This window comes from Bactrocera latifrons, unplaced genomic scaffold (assembly GCF_001853355.1).
Source record: "Bactrocera latifrons isolate USDA-ARS-PBARC rearing strain unplaced genomic scaffold, ASM185335v1 scaffold_237, whole genome shotgun sequence".
NCBI classification, from domain to species: domain Eukaryota; kingdom Metazoa; phylum Arthropoda; class Insecta; order Diptera; family Tephritidae; genus Bactrocera; species Bactrocera latifrons.
The window spans coordinates 332,342-349,871 of record NW_017535930.1 but is presented as its reverse complement, the minus strand read 5'-3'; the positions used below and the strand labels follow the sequence as shown (position 1 = coordinate 349,871).

General features: G+C 37.7%; 2 protein-coding genes across 7 annotated transcripts in view; both read left to right on the top strand.

Annotated features, from left to right (window-relative positions):
• The first annotated feature begins 4,574 nt into the window (after window positions 1-4,574).
• On the top strand, window positions 4,575-5,865 carry LOC108969005 (superoxide dismutase [Mn], mitochondrial). The gene is made up of 4 exons (XM_018933445.1): window positions 4,575-4,651; window positions 4,719-4,783; window positions 4,943-5,406; window positions 5,468-5,865. The coding sequence occupies exons 2-4, from the start codon at window positions 4,746-4,748 to the stop codon at window positions 5,614-5,616; spliced, it is 651 nt and encodes a 216-aa protein (XP_018788990.1). The 5' UTR covers window positions 4,575-4,651; window positions 4,719-4,745; the 3' UTR covers window positions 5,617-5,865.
• A 479-nt stretch (window positions 5,866-6,344) lies between these two features.
• The window catches only part of LOC108969012 (kinesin-like protein unc-104), a 98,344-nt gene continuing 87,158 nt past the window's right edge, over window positions 6,345-17,530 (top strand). For all 6 annotated transcript variants that reach the window (XM_018933456.1, XM_018933459.1, XM_018933462.1 and 3 more), the window contains exon 1: window positions 6,345-6,941. The gene's annotated coding sequence lies outside the window, so the exon portion shown is untranslated. The remainder of the gene's footprint in view (window positions 6,942-17,530) is intronic.

The window sequence follows — 17,530 nt, the reverse complement described above, 5'->3', positions numbered from 1 at the left end:
TCAAAAAAATCGAACTTTTTAAGCCTCTAAAGCAGGCTCCCCCCTTAAGAGAAGCTYGTCAAAATCAAATGTTCCGGCTCATACTTCGGAAGAGAAATGTTKAGATAAAATATTGTTAATGTAGCCCTGTATTGAATGGGTATTGTTCAGCCGAATATCATATGTATTTCAAGACAACGGCGATTCGTTTTAAATCAGTTCAATTTGAAAAGCTCCAGAAGTCTGAGCCGATATTTATTTTTTTAGTTTCTTACGAAATTTGAGTAGAATTTTTGACAATACGTTGTGTAATGTTTGCGTCTTTAGTCTCATTTAGATCCCGACTTGCGTATAATTTATTGGAGGTCTAAAATTTTATTCTCTAAAAYGCTGATTTTCGAAGAAAATGCTATTCATGGTAATTTAGAATGGATTCGACTGTCTTAGATATAGACTAACAGAATCTTGTGATACTATGGTGAGCTTTCAAGATCTATGTGGCAGTATGAAATCTACTAAAAACAAAAGCATCAACATCGGGTCTACGCTTGCAGTAAGAAACCTGCTGAAAGCCTGGATAATTCACATACTTGCTCAGATATCACTCCGCATTACGTTGATCTGACTATGAAGACCTTATTTTCTGCTAGAGTACTTTCAGGTTGCTCAATAGAGCTGTTCAGCTTTCAAGATCTTTGTCAAGATTGTCTTTAGTAAGAAAACACCTGATAGCTCAGTGATGGCTTTTTTAAGCAATATCGGATGGCTATAAATCAGCGATCATTTCAGTTACATAGACTGATGAGAACAGACTGGACCWAAACCTCCGAGTTTCTCAGTGTTTAACTAAATCCCTTTCTTGATAAATGTGACGCTTTGGCGCAATGTCTTCAGTGAAAACTTACACCAATTGATTAGCGATGAATTAGCTAAACCAAAGGTTTATATATGTAGTTTCGGATTTATTCGGAATAAGACTTCATAAGAAAAGACTGATATGAGAATATGSAACACTCTTTTGAGCCTAGTATAAAACACAGTTATAGTTAATAGTGCGCATTTTAGCTGAGCTTGAGCTTTTTAGATGACATATCTAACCCCAGTTTGATTCTTTTCTCGCCAGTTGAGCGTTCCAATCATTTTTAGGCTATGTATTTTAGTTCCATGTCTTAGTATTCCAATGACTCTACTCTCTTAATCTCTTATTTTCATACGCTGAATAAGATACATTAAGCTTGCCTCGAAGTTTTTGAAACGTCGGAGATCGCATAAAATTTATACATATATAAATCATTAGTATGACGAGCTGTGCCGATTTAGTTATGTCCATCTGTTATTCCGTGTCTCATTCCGCCTCTATATATGCGAACTAATCTTTCAGTTTTTGAGATAACGACCTGTAATTTTACACACATCCTTTTCTCCTTAAAATGCTACTCATTTATCGGAATCGGCATGATTGGTTTATTAAAACACATAGCTGCCATACGAACTGACCGATCCAACTCAAGTTTGTGTATGGATAACTTGTTTGTTTATCAAAATATCATCACAAAATTTCGCAAGAATTTTTAACCAAGGTGGTGCTACAAAATACTATAAAATTGTATAAATCCACTCACTATAGCATATAGCTGCTATATAAACTGACCGATCAAAACAAAGTCTTTGTATGGAAAACTTTTTTATTTGAGGGGATATCGTGACAAAACTTGGCACAGTTTATTTTCGAAGACAGTGCTACAACATGAAAATATATTGTTCAGATTCGACCACTATAGCATATAGCTGCCATACAAACTGGCCGACCAAAATCAATATAAAGATCTAAAAAGATCTAAAAAGATCTTTATCCCTTTATTGCTATAAGAAATGCATCTGTGACGAATATTATAGTTTTTTTGCAGTCGAAGTTAACGTTTGTTATTGTTTTCATCAATATTATCGCAATCGTCTTCAACTATTGTAGTCTGAATACAAATTATCTTACATAACCTAACTTATTTATCAATAATGTTGAGCCCAAGTAAATCCGGCATCTTTAATAATTGGCAGTTATGTAATAATCACTAATTAGCAACATAAATCATTCAAAAATTGTTAGTAATCAAACAATTATAATCAATTTGGAAAGACGCGTCTGCGCTACTGACCAGCAGCACGCAACCTTCATCATTAATATTAATGCAATCAAAGCCATTCTCCATTTGGTTCGGTATATTGTTGTGCCGCTTTTTTGTGAAGAGCTCAAATTAGATTTGTATTTATTTGTAATTTATTTTTAATGCCTACACAAGTGCATTCACCAAAATATGTGCCTATATACYAGTATGTGTGTATGTACGTATGAGTATGTGGCCTAGCAAAGAGCCAAAAAGTATTGCAAGCATGCAGCCAAACATACATAGCAAAAATATGCGCATCTATATGTACATAAATACAACATTCAAACATACATATATGCCTTAGAAATAACAGTAATTGCAGTCAAGGGTCTGCTGTTAACTGCGCTCTTGTTGCACTTGCTGTTGTTGTTGTTCATGTGCAGCATAATTGGTAGACACAACCTGCGACTTTTATTCATGTTCATTATCAACTTATTTATTGTGTCGACTGCCGCCAACCACGAACCACCAACCGCGAGCGGCTCACTCCTTCGCTTGTTTACCTTTTACCAACTCAACGTGTCAAAGMGTTTAAAAGCTATCATGAAGCGCGGCTATAAAACATGTGTTCAAGCTGATTATGAGTATGAGGCGGAGTGTGTTTATACATATTTTTTACAATTACAAACATATGTGTATGTGTGTATAATTGTGTGACCGCAAGGTTGCAACAGATGAACACAATAACGAGTGGCTGAGTGTCATTGTAGGCGCCGAAAATTACACTTTAGAAGGGATTGACACTTGACATAGATATGTTACTGGAAATRTGTCTGTATGTATGTATGTGTGTATATAACGCGCTTGTTAATTATAGAGACTTGAATTTGATTGCATAAATCAGTACAACATTAACTTTTTAAATAGAAAGATATATGATTTTTGAAGATCACGAGTTTGCTCGCTTTGGAACTGCTGCGAACCCGGTCAATTTAGAAGAAATAAGACTATTAAGCTCCTTTAAAGGCTATAGGTGCAAGAGAAAACCTCAGGTAATGAAAGCTTGGCTGATGATCATAACCAAAAGTTTTGTGTCGAGCGGAACACAGCCTCATGATAGGGATCATCACTGGCCATCTCAGGACAATGGATCACCACCTTCGAGAATCAATTCCCACAACAGCCGGTTCTACGTTACCGGAATTGTCACTGATTTTATCCGGCCAAGGGCTGTACCTTCGGAGATCGGTAAGTTTTCGATTAAAATTGTTAGCACTGGAGCAACGCTTTGCAGCAGGGTTGCTCCATATCCTCCTGAATCGTGCTGTCATTGAGTCCAATCCGATACCGGAAGATTTTTCCTGCTGCGTCTGCGCCAAAAGACTCAATCCATACTCTACCTCGGTTAGGTGTAATACGAGTACATGCAATGGATGAAGCAATATTAAGATCTGCTCACGTCTTCAGACACACAGGTAGTAGACAACAGGCAGCATGACTCTCATTCTGATCTCTCCGCACCCCACCCAACCTTCATCCCGCTCCAATCTTCGTGCGAGAACTACTCAGCAACTCCTTGTTCCTCCACTTCCCGACATATGCCAGCCTCCGTGAGTAACGTGGCATACTCGAAGCCTGGCATCCATGACTCCCCTCCCCCTATGGTCCGACCCCGTCGAAACAGCATGTATCCTTAGCCTATCGTTGGATGACCTTGATGACAACTTTTCTAATCTTTGCCATGCTAAGGGGAACTAGATAACTGTTACAAACGAAAAAAAAAAAAAATCTTTGCGAATTCCTAGCCATCTTCGAATGTGTTGCAATAGTACTAAAAAATGCGGCTTCTGGGGTGGAAAAAAATTGTTTTCTAACTAACTTAAGTTGCTGGTGTTAACTAGAAATATGTCTCCACAGTTATAGCTTGAATTAAATGCTTTTATCGGCAATCAAGGCAACTTTCTTAAACAATTGATTTAAAACAATGAGGTTAGGTACACTATTGCCTTATTTAAAAACCAAAGTCAATAAGTATAATTTATGAGCTGTGCGTACGCTTTCAACTCTTACAAATCCAGAGAAAAGCGTAAAAATTTCAATTTTTTCTTTATTTTGCTATTTTCTAAATTTTAATAAGACAAAGTGCTAATTGTTCATTTGACTTACCATTTAATAATCATGCATACGTGTTTGTGTGTGTAAATAGCGTCACTTTTAAACGCTTCAAAGTACCGACAGCAGCAGCACAAGAATATTTCGGAAAATATACAACTAACATATTTTCAGACACTATTTTGGTTGCAAAACAACTTTCAGCACATTAATTTTTATTAAAATCACATTTGAACACATAAATTTAACTTATACATTCACTTTTTAATAAACAAAATATATTTTTATGCACTTCAACTTCAGTTCCGTTCTTTTCCATCTACTTCCACATCCGTACTGGAAAAAATGTGCCATACTGTTGGCAATGCCGTTTCCTTTCAACCTCAATTCTCTTTTGCTTATTTTCATAGCGGTACTTCTCGTTTGACAGCTGCCATTAGTTCACTTCTGGAAAGGTACTGCAAAATTATGCAAATATTTTATTTTATAATTAAATTAAAATAAATTAAATTCTTTTTGCAGTTTTTGTCCGCTGGCAAATAGTTCAACATGTTTTCTCTAACACGTACCGTATCAAATGTTGCAAAGTAAGTATAATTCGCGTATATAACTAAAATATAAGCGCAACTACTGTTGCTGCCCTAAGGGTCTCACATAAGTTATTGATTACATAAAACCGGCAGAATTGAACACAAGTTGCAATACATTTAGTATGTTTATACTAAAAGTTTTCTTTACTCCTACAGGACAGCTGTGCGCTGCAAGCATGATTTGCCCAAATTGCCTTACGATTATGCAGCTTTGGAGCCGGTCATTTGCCGTGAAATTATGGAATTGCACCATCAAAAACATCACCAAACTTATGTGAACAATTTGAACGCCGCTGAAGAGCAACTTGCCGAGGCACAGCAAAAGAAAGATGTGACCAAGATTATTTCGCTTGCGCCTGCATTGCGTTTCAATGGTGGCGGTCACATCAATCACTCGATTTTCTGGCACAACTTGTCGCCGGAAAAGACGCAGCCTTCTAACGATTTGAAGTGTGCTATCGAAGCACAATTCGGCAGCTTGGAGGCGATGAAGAAGGAGTTGACCACATTAACTGTTGCCGTACAAGGTTCTGGCTGGGGCTGGTTAGGTTACAATAAGAAAACTAACAAATTGCAATTGGCTGCTTTGCCCAACCAGGATCCATTGGAAGGTAGCACAGGTATAATTGGAACGAAATGTATATATTGTATGTTAAGTAAATATGCTTTTGTGTTTTATAGGTCTTGTGCCACTCTTCGGTATTGATGTTTGGGAGCATGCCTACTATTTGCAATACAAAAATGTGCGCCCATCATACGTTGAAGCCATCTGGGATATTGCTAACTGGAAGGATATCTCCAACCGTTATGCTGCCGCAGCTAAGAAGTAAACCGAAACCATTATATGTACCCTGTCAATGGTTTTGTCGTTTAAGCTTTAAATGTTTTGTGGTAAACTACTTATAAAATAAGTGTCCCAAAGCAATTGTGAAGAAACTTGCATATTTCCGAACTTATTCACTGTCAAAGGCGTTTTTTTTTTTGTAGTTTCTGCACAGTTAATATGTAATGATAGTTCGCGGCAAAATAGATTTACTGATTTAGAACTTATGAAGAAATAAATATGAAATATTCAAATATACTTTTTACGGTCTCATTAATCGTAAAACAAGAACCTCGATTAGGGTCAAGCATTCAGGGCTAAGTAGACATCTCGAGTTTTATTATAAATTCAGATATATCTATATCAGTGTGTGTTTTTCTATTATTTTTCAAAATGCGCTCCAAATATGTATGTTTCTAGTAAACTTAAGYGCTTACTAGGTATGCCACCTAACTATGTGGGAAACATTCCAGGTCAATTATTTTAGCATTTTAAATTAATATCAAAATTAAAACTATTATACTTTTGAGTATAGCAGAAAGTTAATTTTTCTTGTGATTTTTGTTTTATTAAAATATATAATTTAAAAAATTTTTATCATAACCTTCTGGCAGCACACATTCAATTTTCTTTCTGCATTTTCTAACTTTTGTCATTCTCCATTTCGTTCCATTCGCATCTGTCATCTGAAATCGTTTATGATGAATCACAAGAACTAAAACAAAACTACAAAATTATCGGCAGCATTTTCCAATCAGCTGGTTGTGCGAAGGAAAAAAAAAAACAAGCAAACTAGATTTTTAGAAAAGGGGCACATTTGTCTATTAGGAAAATTCGAGGAGACGCAAACGGTGCTGGTACTTGCGCGCTAGTGGCAGCGAAAAGTTATTGTGTGTTTCGCAGGCGCATGCAATAAAGCAACAAAAACAATTGCAAGTAGACTTTTGACTGGACGATTTCCACGGACGATGAATAAGTGAATTTTCCTGTCGTCGCTCAAGTCAGACGAAGTTTTCTCGCCTGCCCGTCCACTCTGGCTACGCGCTACGCAACGCAAGCAAAAGTTTTAGCAAAAAATAAGTGTATTTTCATTATTAAGCAAAGCAATTTCCAGCTAAAAATTAAATTGAATTTCATGAAACATTGCAGAAGACGTGAAAAAGTGTTGTGACTTGATAAACTGAGAAAGTGTAAAACAAACTGTTCCTTGGCAAGTGTTTGCTAAAAAAACCAGTTGCCGTTTTCTTGCAGTGCTAATCTTAATTAATTATTAATTACTGCGGGAAGTCGTCACTCGGCGTGTGGAAGACACTTTCAATAACATTCTTTCCGGTAAGTGCGCTGTTAGAAAATTTGCTGTGTTATATTTATTTAATTTATTTGTTTTTGTTGGAAAATTATGTCTGAAAAAACGGTGAAAAATCAATTTCCGCAAGGTGGTTCATTGCTGTGTTAAACTGTATACATACATACAAACATAGTTTTTTGAAACTGTCATACATATGTATTGGACTGGTGTGTATTACAGCTGTTTAGCATCCACAACTCACAGTCCACATGATTCATTCAGTCGTGAAAGGAAAAGGGACGATAACTTTTGATTTATTTTAATGTTTGTGTATTAAATTGTGTGTTAGTAATGGTTTTTAGTGTTTATATTGTTTCACTACAGTTTAAAAGTGCGATCAAAGGGAACTTAAATCTTATGGGTATGTAATACAAACATTGTTGTATCCTTGCTTCTATTTCCGGTTGAAATATACAGCATTATGCCTTAAGCTGTGATTTGGAGGAATCTACTAATATTTGTGTTTAGCCAACCAAAATGAGTTGTGTGGCTGTTTAATAATTCTCTGCGAAAGAATGACGTTTTCTTATTATGTTAGGTGATAGCCGCAGCTCATATTTACGCCAATTTTTCATAAACCGGTGCAGATGTTGTTGTGGATGTAGCGGCAGAATTCTGTCGAGTTGACAGTCCTTGGCCTTGTGGAAACGGCAAATCTTTCGCTTCAATTTCATCAAGTTCCGGCAAAAGAAAGTCGGTCAACATCGTGTTATAACGTTTTCTATTGATAATAACGGCATTTCCTGCATCATTTCGAAATATATAAGATCCCATAATACCGCCGTAGCACAATCCGCACTAAAATCATCTGTTATTTCGTTCCTACTACCAGTTTGGACTACGTAAGTGGAACGAAACCGACTTTCTTTCCAGGCAAGTATTGTCAACTATGCAATAGATCTGAAATCTTTGGTTTACGTCTTCTGAGGCTCCGAAAACTACAACAAYAACATCCTATATACTTATTTTGTATATGGCGTATGTGTCTATAAAACTTAATCCGTTTTGCTTTTAGGTTTTCCACAAGTGGGTGTCCGTTTCAGTGATTTTCAAAGATGTTTCAAAATAGCGAGTTCATTAGTTTTCTTGGTTTTTGTTATATTCTATTAGGTTAAGTTCACGCTGTTTTTTTTTTTTTAATGAAAATGAAATTTTATTGTAAAGAAATGGTTACAAGTGAATTATTTGAAGTGTTGCCCATATTTCTGACAAACTCGAATACCATTACTGTAAAAATTGTCATTTTACGATGAATCAAGGCAAGAATCAAGCGCTTTTTCGTTGTCGTCAATGTTAATTCAGCGTTTTCAGGTAGGCTTTAACGGGTTTAGTAACGTTGTCATGCAAGGTGTCGTGCTTCTCCTGGAACCCGATTTCCTTGTTTCTGCATCATTTCCATCATATGCGSTTGCTTCAAATTGCCTTAGCGTGTAACTCCCAATACTGAAGCAAGTACTTCTTTTATTTCACATGGATCCACATCGAGCAAAGTTTACAATTCAACGTCTGCGAAAGTTTTTGGTCTTTCTTCACGCGTACGGTCGTTAGTATCGAAATCGACGTATTTCCTTTGTATTCGGCCCATCGCCTGCAGTGCACTGTCTTCCTGATTGCAGGACTTCGAAGTGAAAGGTTTGAGTCATGTTTCATTCATTTCTCCCATAGCAACCTTAAAATACAGGTTTATTACAATTGAAAAGCTCCGCAAAGTGCTGAGAATAAACAGTTATCTATTGTTATACTCTCGCAAGAAAGTTGCTAAAGAGAGTATTATAGTTTTGTTCACATAACGGTTGTAGTAGTATGTAGTATTATATATAAATGTCACTTTTGCACTTAACCAGCTGCACTGATTAAGTACTTAGACAGCTGGTGTTGTTCGTTGAATTGAGAAACATAATTGCAAATCGAAATATTCGTACATGTGTACTCGCCTATGAACAACAATTTGCGTGAGCCCGGAACAGCGAGTAGTCGGTGAATCAGCGAATTATTGGCACTAGATAGTTTATTGATTGATGAGTTCAGTCATTGAACAAAGCGTTTATTGGGTTAAGAGATAAACGTTGAGAGTGAGATATGAAAAGGGAGTATGTATAAGTCAAGATAAAGTACACTGTATATGTATTAATTTCCATGTTCCTTTATTGCCAAATTTATTAAAAAAGAAATAAAGTGTCACCCAATTTAATTTTCCTTTGATCAGCTAATTGACATACTATAAAATAAATTTCCGCGCATATTGTAAGTGAACACTGTGTGTTATTGCGATTTTCGATTAATTTCGCCGACAGCTAGCGCTTTTGATCAACGCAGAATGAAAGTTTAATTAAACGCTGGAAAAATCTATTTTTATACGAGGCTGTGAGCGAACATGTGCGGTAAAAATATTGGAAAAGTCAAAAGCGTTAAAATATGAAAATAACACCTACGCTGCGAAAAGTTTGTACAACAAAACGATGTCGACGGCAACAACGGAAGAACGAAAATTTTTCATTTCCGACGCTTTACAAAGCAAATCAAAGGAACGAACACATATGAAAAAAAGGAAATAAACGGTTTAAGACAAATATAGGGTTGGAAATAAAGAATAAAAGAAATAAAAAGAAAAAATACCGACAAGTTGTGAGACCGGCAATCGCATCATATATCAAAAACACACTGCAGTCCACAGCGACATGAGTGGAACCAAACCAATACAACACTAAAAGAAGGCTGGGAGCAACAATTTGTTGACGTAGCATTGAAGTAGATGGTCAGTTAGCTGACTACGCTTTGATTTGGATGACAAGATACTTGTAGTGGGCCAGTGGTAGCCAATAATTGCGTTGATGAAAAAATAAAAACAAAACTACAGTAATTTGGTAGAAGCAGAACTGACTGCGTCTGCGGAGGTAAAGGAGACTAGAATCAAATGTCGATGATGTGAAAAGAGACGACGAAAAGAAATGCAGAACTGACTGCGTCTGCGGAGGTAAAGGAGACTAGAATCAAATGTCGATGATGTGAAAAGAGACGACGAAGAGATATGTACAACAAAATAACGGTGTTGAGTGAAGGATACTAAGCGGCTTAAGGCAACGCAATGATTATGGAAGAGTACTCAGTCACGGTATTTACCCAACCACTAATAAAATTAGAAAGCTGCGTCAGCTGTGGCTACTACTACTTAGAAGGTAGCAGCAGCTGATAAATTTGAAGCAAGTGCACTTTATGCTGTGTGCGGGCTGTAATGCCACAGAACTGCGTAGATAAGGGGCCACAACAGCATTGACCTTTGGTTGCGACTTAGCATTTCAGGCACCTCACAAACGTCTCTCGTACCACACACAGCAGTAAATGCACACTGCTGTGGGTGGCAGTTGATTGCACCACTTTGTTTTTATATCACGAACAAAGTATGTGCGGAATTGTAGTGGAAAAATTTCGCAGAAAGCGTTCTGTGCACATTCTCAGGAAGCAAGTATTTTCATACCTGCGCGTATGTAATGCGATTTTACTGTTCCTGATAAGTTGAGTGCCACATTGTCGTGTTTTTTTTTTTTTACAGCCAACGCTGTCATGCCTGCCAGTGTTTACTTTCGCTAGACGCATTCCTCGCTTGCCGCTTTTCCACTTTCGCTGCAATAACTGGTTTTGTGTTCGAGTAGGCGGCAGCTAAAAATAGATACCAACATATTTCGCCAATCTGCTTATGCAATCGCACGCATATTTACATACATCTATAGAGGGATAAATGTTGGACATACAACCACTTTAGACTCTCCCTCCTCCACCACTTTTTCTTCTTATGTGTCTGCTGTCTCTTCATTATTGACATTGCGTCTTTGCTTACTGTTTTGCAACATATGGCATGTCCAATTATATAGTGTATACTATACTCGTACATTGTTTGCAACTCAACTCAATGTGAATTTAATGAAGCTTTCAATGCTTGAATGAGTAGGCAAGGTCGTGTTTATGCTTTCACTAATGATTGATTGCTTGAACAGATTTAAGCTGTAATATGTTTCTGAAAAGCGAACTGATTAGTGCTGAACATGAAAATATACTCTACAAGACAATATGCATGCAGATTCTTATCTATATCTATCGATATCAGTCAAATTACCGCTTTTTTTTGATCGAAATGATCAAAATTACATCCTTTTGCTGCCTTTTCCATTATTGCTTCGAGCGTATCGGGTGAAATCTATCTAATCAATCCGATTTTTTTTTTAAATAAATAAAATTGGAGTCGCTGTGTTCAGCACACTGTTCATTTTCTACAAGAAACGCTGTAGCGGCCATAATAATTTGAATTTCGATTTCAAAATTGGAGAGAATTTTTATTGTAGGGTATACTATCTGTTAATGCAAAAAAAAAAAAAAATCGACTTCTCGAAAATTTCACACTGAGACGATCCCTTAAACGCGCCAATGATTCGAGAATTGCGGACGTTCATTTAACTTTTCCAAAAACCTCACGAAACGAAGTTAAGGGAAACCAATTGTGGAAATCGGGTGGGTACAGCAACTACAACTCTTTTTGCCGACAGATATAGCTCTCTATCTTAGATCAAAACAATGTCTGGCAACATGTTATTGTTCTCGGTCTAGATAATACAGCATAACAGAGCTTTTTTCTGCTGATTTGCTTGTTTTGAACTTACAAGTTATTGAATTTGCGAAACTAATTGTTGTACCACCCTGTGACAGAACAAAACTTACATTGTTCTCTTTTGTTTTCTATAACTCAAAAGGTAAATATAGTACTATAAAAGCAAAAACGAGTTACCAACAACAAAAATCCAATTTCGAGTATATGCTCACAGTTATGATTCCACTTCTTTTTAAAAAGAGAAATCGTTTACATATTTTTTCAGCAATGATTACTTATCATTTTTGTGTGGTTGTTTAGTAATATTACTTGTAAGTTCTATCTAGAAAAAATATCCAGTTTGTGTTATAAATTAATCCTTTTTTTGTATTGTTACTCGGCTCTTTACTTTGTGGCTTTTAATAGAATTTTCAAAGAAGAGACGCGCGAAAAGTTATATTACACTTTCCATACAAAGTTGGCACAGGGTATAGTACACCCTCTATATAGTTTATATGCGAGATTCTTGGTTACTTTTCTTCCTTTCAGTTGCTGGCTTAATTAAGTTGCTTGGCGCCACGTTAAAGCTGTAAATTGTTGCAACTTGGCTTGCTACTACTTTTCCAACCAAATTAACCTGTTACATTCAGTATTGTTGTTGTTATATAATATATTCAAATGTAGCATAGTAGTATAGTTGTAAGTCTACATATACATATGTACGAGTATGCAAGTACATATTTGTATGTAAATTTTATGTACTATACAGCTGCGAAGTGTTGACATTGAGCTCATGCTGACACTTAACCTTAGCCGTGAGACTTTTATTTTGTATTTATTTCTCGTCCTGGTTCATGTATCAAACCTCTGACTAGCAGTCAACAAAATCACCTTCAAACTTTCACACAATTTTTACCATAAATAATTATAAATTTATTATTAATAATTAATATTGTTACACTTAGGGGTTAGGAGTGCTCAGAGGCATGAAAAAATTACAATATGAAATAATTTTTTTTCCAGTGAAATATTTTATTTTATAAAAGTAAAAATAACATTCCAACAAATAAAGTATCGAATTGACTTTACCGGAATTTAAATAAAATAGTGACTATTTGTGTGGAGGCAATAACTAAACTACCAGTAGCTAACTCGGTTAATATCGTTTGGGATCCAGTCATATGGGAATGGTARGAAACGAAAATGCAGAAGAGTTGGTCTACTCGKGGCAGTTGGGGRCCTTATTCACCTAAGAAACCAGACTAGGTTGTTTGAAGTAATGAACCCTAGAGGCACACTCGAGGTTTTGGATGTTGGAAAAGACCGAAAGCTTCTACTTTTAGGCGAAAGGGAACTTAATAATATTGTAGGGGTTAACACAGAGAGCCTACCCTTAAGGTACCACTTTTAGAAAATTGCAAAAGTAGATTTGGCGGAAGGCAGAGCCTGGACGGAGGATGATGGGACGCTGGAATGCTATCGTTGCGTATGCCTAGCCTTCAGACGGGATGAAACGGCTACTTTACATGGCTTCTAATGCTCAAAGACACATTAAGTAGCTGGGATTAAAAAGATGAGAGTTTTAACGAAATCTGCTGACTTGCTGAATAAAGGTTAATTTGGTGGACCTAATGATAAGATAATACGATTTTTGGAGAGAAAGGTTCTTGGAATCTTCAATTGGCGCCAAACAGCGAAAAGGTAGAACTGCTGGCGCTCTATTGTACTCTCTCTATCGTGCTCTATCGTACCGGTCTCGGACCGATTCTTCGCTGCGTTTGTAGACTTCCTTAAGAGCTACTACTTATGTTAGGTTAGACATACTGATCCCTAATAGATGGATGTGCTGGAAAATTCAGCTGAAGTACTTATCATAGAGGACGTYAACGCTTTTTGCGAACTTTAAGAGCGACTTTATATCTAATTTTRATACTTCATCTAGTCCCTTGAACTTTGTAGCTCGTAGATATCTAAGCTAAGTTCTAGCTTAGGCTGGATATAAACAGAGGAGGTATTCCAACGTCTCTCTGCACTTTTTAAATGTGTCATCGCAAAGAATGTCTTTGCGGTTCGTATGTGATGCCAGTAAGTTGTGACTTGTCGTTAGCTCAAAGAACGTCTTGCAGTATTTTCGAAACCATATGAGTAGAAAGCTTTTGTGCTTTCCTTCCGCTTCCTTGCACACGGTCTTGGCGATCCTGTATGCCACTAAGGCATTCCATCTCACCTTGAGCTAACTATTAGCCCGTTTGGAAATTTCATTGTCTATTTTTAGTGACTTGCCTACTTCGTGAGATCGTTCTGTATTCAAGCCAATAGCACTCATAACAAATAGCATGGAATGAAACTAATTTCGCCGCACCGAAGATCCTCATAATCCCCACCTACTTCAACTAAATCACAATCATAATAAAAAGTACATAATCTTTGTCAACAAGTTAGTAGTTTGCTGGCATTGAAATACCCGCTTTGTGAGCATATGGAGAAAAAGCTCTCAGCGCAACTGTTCGCAAATCCTGTTATGCCCTTCCTATACACCTTTAATCGAATCTCACTGAGCTTGACATTGTTGCGAGCAGCCGGAATCCAACTACATAGATACGAGCAAGTATTAAAAGAARATTATGAAGCGACGCAAATGTAATAAGCTGTCAAAAGCAGCTGGAAATTACAACGAAACTGRGGAGACGCTCAATAAAGCGGCAGAGGCGGAGCGGTGTAAGGGGCGCTCGTTAAAGTTAGCAGTTTTGTATTTAGTAAAATAATAGTTTTGTTTGTTGAAGGCGGAAATTCAATGGGCGCACACTGAAATGCAACCATGCAGGGTTACGTGAAAACTTATAACGGAAGTGAAGCTTGTTTCGCAAGTGGTTACCTCGATAAGTGCAAAGTGCAAAGTTGATGTGGGAATCAATTGATGTGTCTCGGTATTAGTTTAACTATATAAATTGCTTTATAGTAGTATACCGTTACGTACATGCATACATATATACACACACATGTGACATGCGCTGGCACGTGCGTATCGAACTATTGCGAAGACCTACGCCTTTAAGGGGTTGGAGCTGCCAATCAAACTCGAAGATGAATTGTTTTATAGCCACAATGCGACGTTTTTGTTGTTACACATGCGACTGTATAAATACAAACAAGTGTGTGCTGTCTCACTGTGAGTCTTCGGGGATTTGTTTAATGAGAATTGTTGGACTGATGAATGTACAATACAAAGAAACCAGAAATGTGGGGGAAGAGGCATATGTATGTTTATTCGATTTATTGCTTTAYAGCTAAGTGTTGAGCTTTGGTGATTATTGAGCTTTAAGTTAATCGGAACTGTAGCCAACATTTTTTTAAAGATGGCAACGCAGTTTAATGCGTTAAATTCGTTGAAACCATTCAGGTTCCTGTGAACTGAAGGTATAATATCAGCGGAGCTTTAACGAACGGTAAAGGTGGCATGCAGCTGGTTCGAGTTCATCAACGCGAATTGCGTTAGATTAGGCCACATTACCCGGGCTTGGAGGCAAGTAAGGATGGTGTTCATTCCGAAGGTCGGTAAGAGCTTTCCTGTGAATATCAAGGATTTGACCCTAATTAGTCTCTACTTGCGTTTGTTGAAGATGCTGRAGAGGCTTATGGACCTACACATCAGGCGTAGTATACCAAGAGACATGATATTCGAAGTTATACATGCCTGCAGCAAAGGCAGTAGACACTGCGCTGTACGCTGGAGGAGGGCTCATGACTTCACCCTGTCGAAAAAAAGATTTACTTGAACCTGATCCTTTATAGAAAGCTATCATGGAAGTCCAATGTCTTATATTGTTCAAAGGAGCTATTGAAAAGTAGTTGAGTTGCTCACCGAAAGTTTTGCTTTTATGAAACCGTAGGTAAGCTTATATCTTTCGTTGAAGAGCTCTCGGTGAAGCGTGAAGCCAAGAGCTTAGAACGTGTTCAATGAGTGGCCCTCATTGATATCAGTTGTAAACTTGTACCATAAGCAATGTAATTTAGTGCCATTCTACATATAAATGCTGTGGGCATAGCCGTCAGATTCATTGATGCGAAGGATGTTATCAGACTCCGGGAAACTGAATATAACTATTAAGAGACATTCCGAAATACTCTCTCACAACTATAATCCTTATAACGAAGTGTACCCTTAGCGGCGACTTCTCCGCGCATATATGTCTCAGAGAGAAAGAGAGAGAGAGAGTGAGAGAGAGAGAGAGAGAGAGAGAGAGAAGAGGCGCAGTGAGCTTTCGCGGATGAATTGAAGCTCAAGGATAAGTTTGGAGGCGGAGTCTTCTGTTGGGAGGTCCGAATCAACTATTGTGTCGGACTGCCAGATCACTGTAGTGTCTTTCMGYCGAAAATGGCATCCATCAAGGTAGCAGCAGCTGTACTTCTCTGAAGTGCGGCTTCTTTTAGGAAGGTGTGTATCCACTCTGATAGTTGAGCTTCTATGCCGGAATTGAGCTCGCTGACAGTAAGAGTAAAACTAGCCAACGTATGCATGACTTCGCTAACAGTAGCATCAAGCTACTTCCATATTAAAATTGTCAGGATGCCTGGTCATAGCGGAATCTGCAGAAATCGTTAAGCTGATGGGCTTGCAAGAAAAGTTACCCTCACCCAAGTTCCATAAGGTTGGGGGCGTGTAGGGGTTCCTTTCCTCTGTCTTCGTACTTTCGTGCGCTAGATTCTCAGCAATCATTGTTCAGCAACCAGCACATATGGGCGTTGGGAAAGCCTTTTTGGCTCAAAGTGAAGAGTACAAGATACATTGAACTGATAGCTCTTAACAAGGTTCACATCGCCACAATGATAGCTCTACTCACTGTATACTGTGCCATTTGGAAAGACATAAGAGTTTAAAGTTATATTCTTCCTCATTGAAGATGGAAACATGGAAACATCATCTACTCCAATGTCCTGCTGTCGTCAGACTAAGGTTCGAGCAACTCGTTTGTCATATATTTTACGAACACAGCGAATTGGATGAAGTTGATGTTAACTGTCTTAATAAATTTGTGGCAAACTCTAGCCGTTTTATGCATATAAAACGGATTTTATGCATACCAGAGACTTGACGTAGCTTCACCGAGGCGGCCAACTGACTAAGCCATTTCGTGAGAAAACATGTTCACCAAACTTGGCTTTTAATAAATCGATTGTGACATCGATTGTGACATCGATTGTGACATCGATTGTGTGGCTTGTGATGCCGTCCTGTTGGAACCACATATTGCTCAAGTCCATATCTTCCATCTCGGGCTAAAAATATTCGGTTATCACTGAGCGGTAGCGATTCATATTCACAGTAACATGTAGGTCTTGATTATCACAGAAGAAGTACGGCAATATGACGCCGCCGGCCCATAAAACGCACCAAACTGTAATTTTTTTCGGGATGAAGTACGCGTGGCCTGTCCAATAACGCATATTTTGCTTTTTGACGAAGCCATTAAGCCAGAAATGAGCCTCATCGCTGAAGATGATTTTTCGATGAAAATCCGAATTATTTTCAACTTGTTGCTCAACCCAATTCACAAACATACGACGATTCTGTTGGTCCAGCGATTTCAGTTCTTGCATCAATTTGATCTTATAGAACAAGATCTTTTCGCAAAATTCCCCACAACGACGTCACAGAGATGCCCAACACTTGAGAATCACGTGTGAGAGACTGATTTGTGTCTTTCTCAATTGATGCGGTAACGGCGACAATATTCTCGGCATTATGAGTACTTCTTTGTCTCATTGTTACGGGAATATTTTGTACTGTGCCTGTGGATTCATGTTTTTCCACTGGATGCTCAATTTTTGTACTGGCAGGACGATTATGACGATCATAAATTGGACGTAGCGCTCTTAAAGTTGAGGCCACTGACTTTGAATTTCAGTAGAAAATTTTAATAATTTCGACTCGTTTCTTTCCATGACGAAAGGACAAAAGCCTTACTGAAGAGAAATGTCACAAAAAAAAAAAAA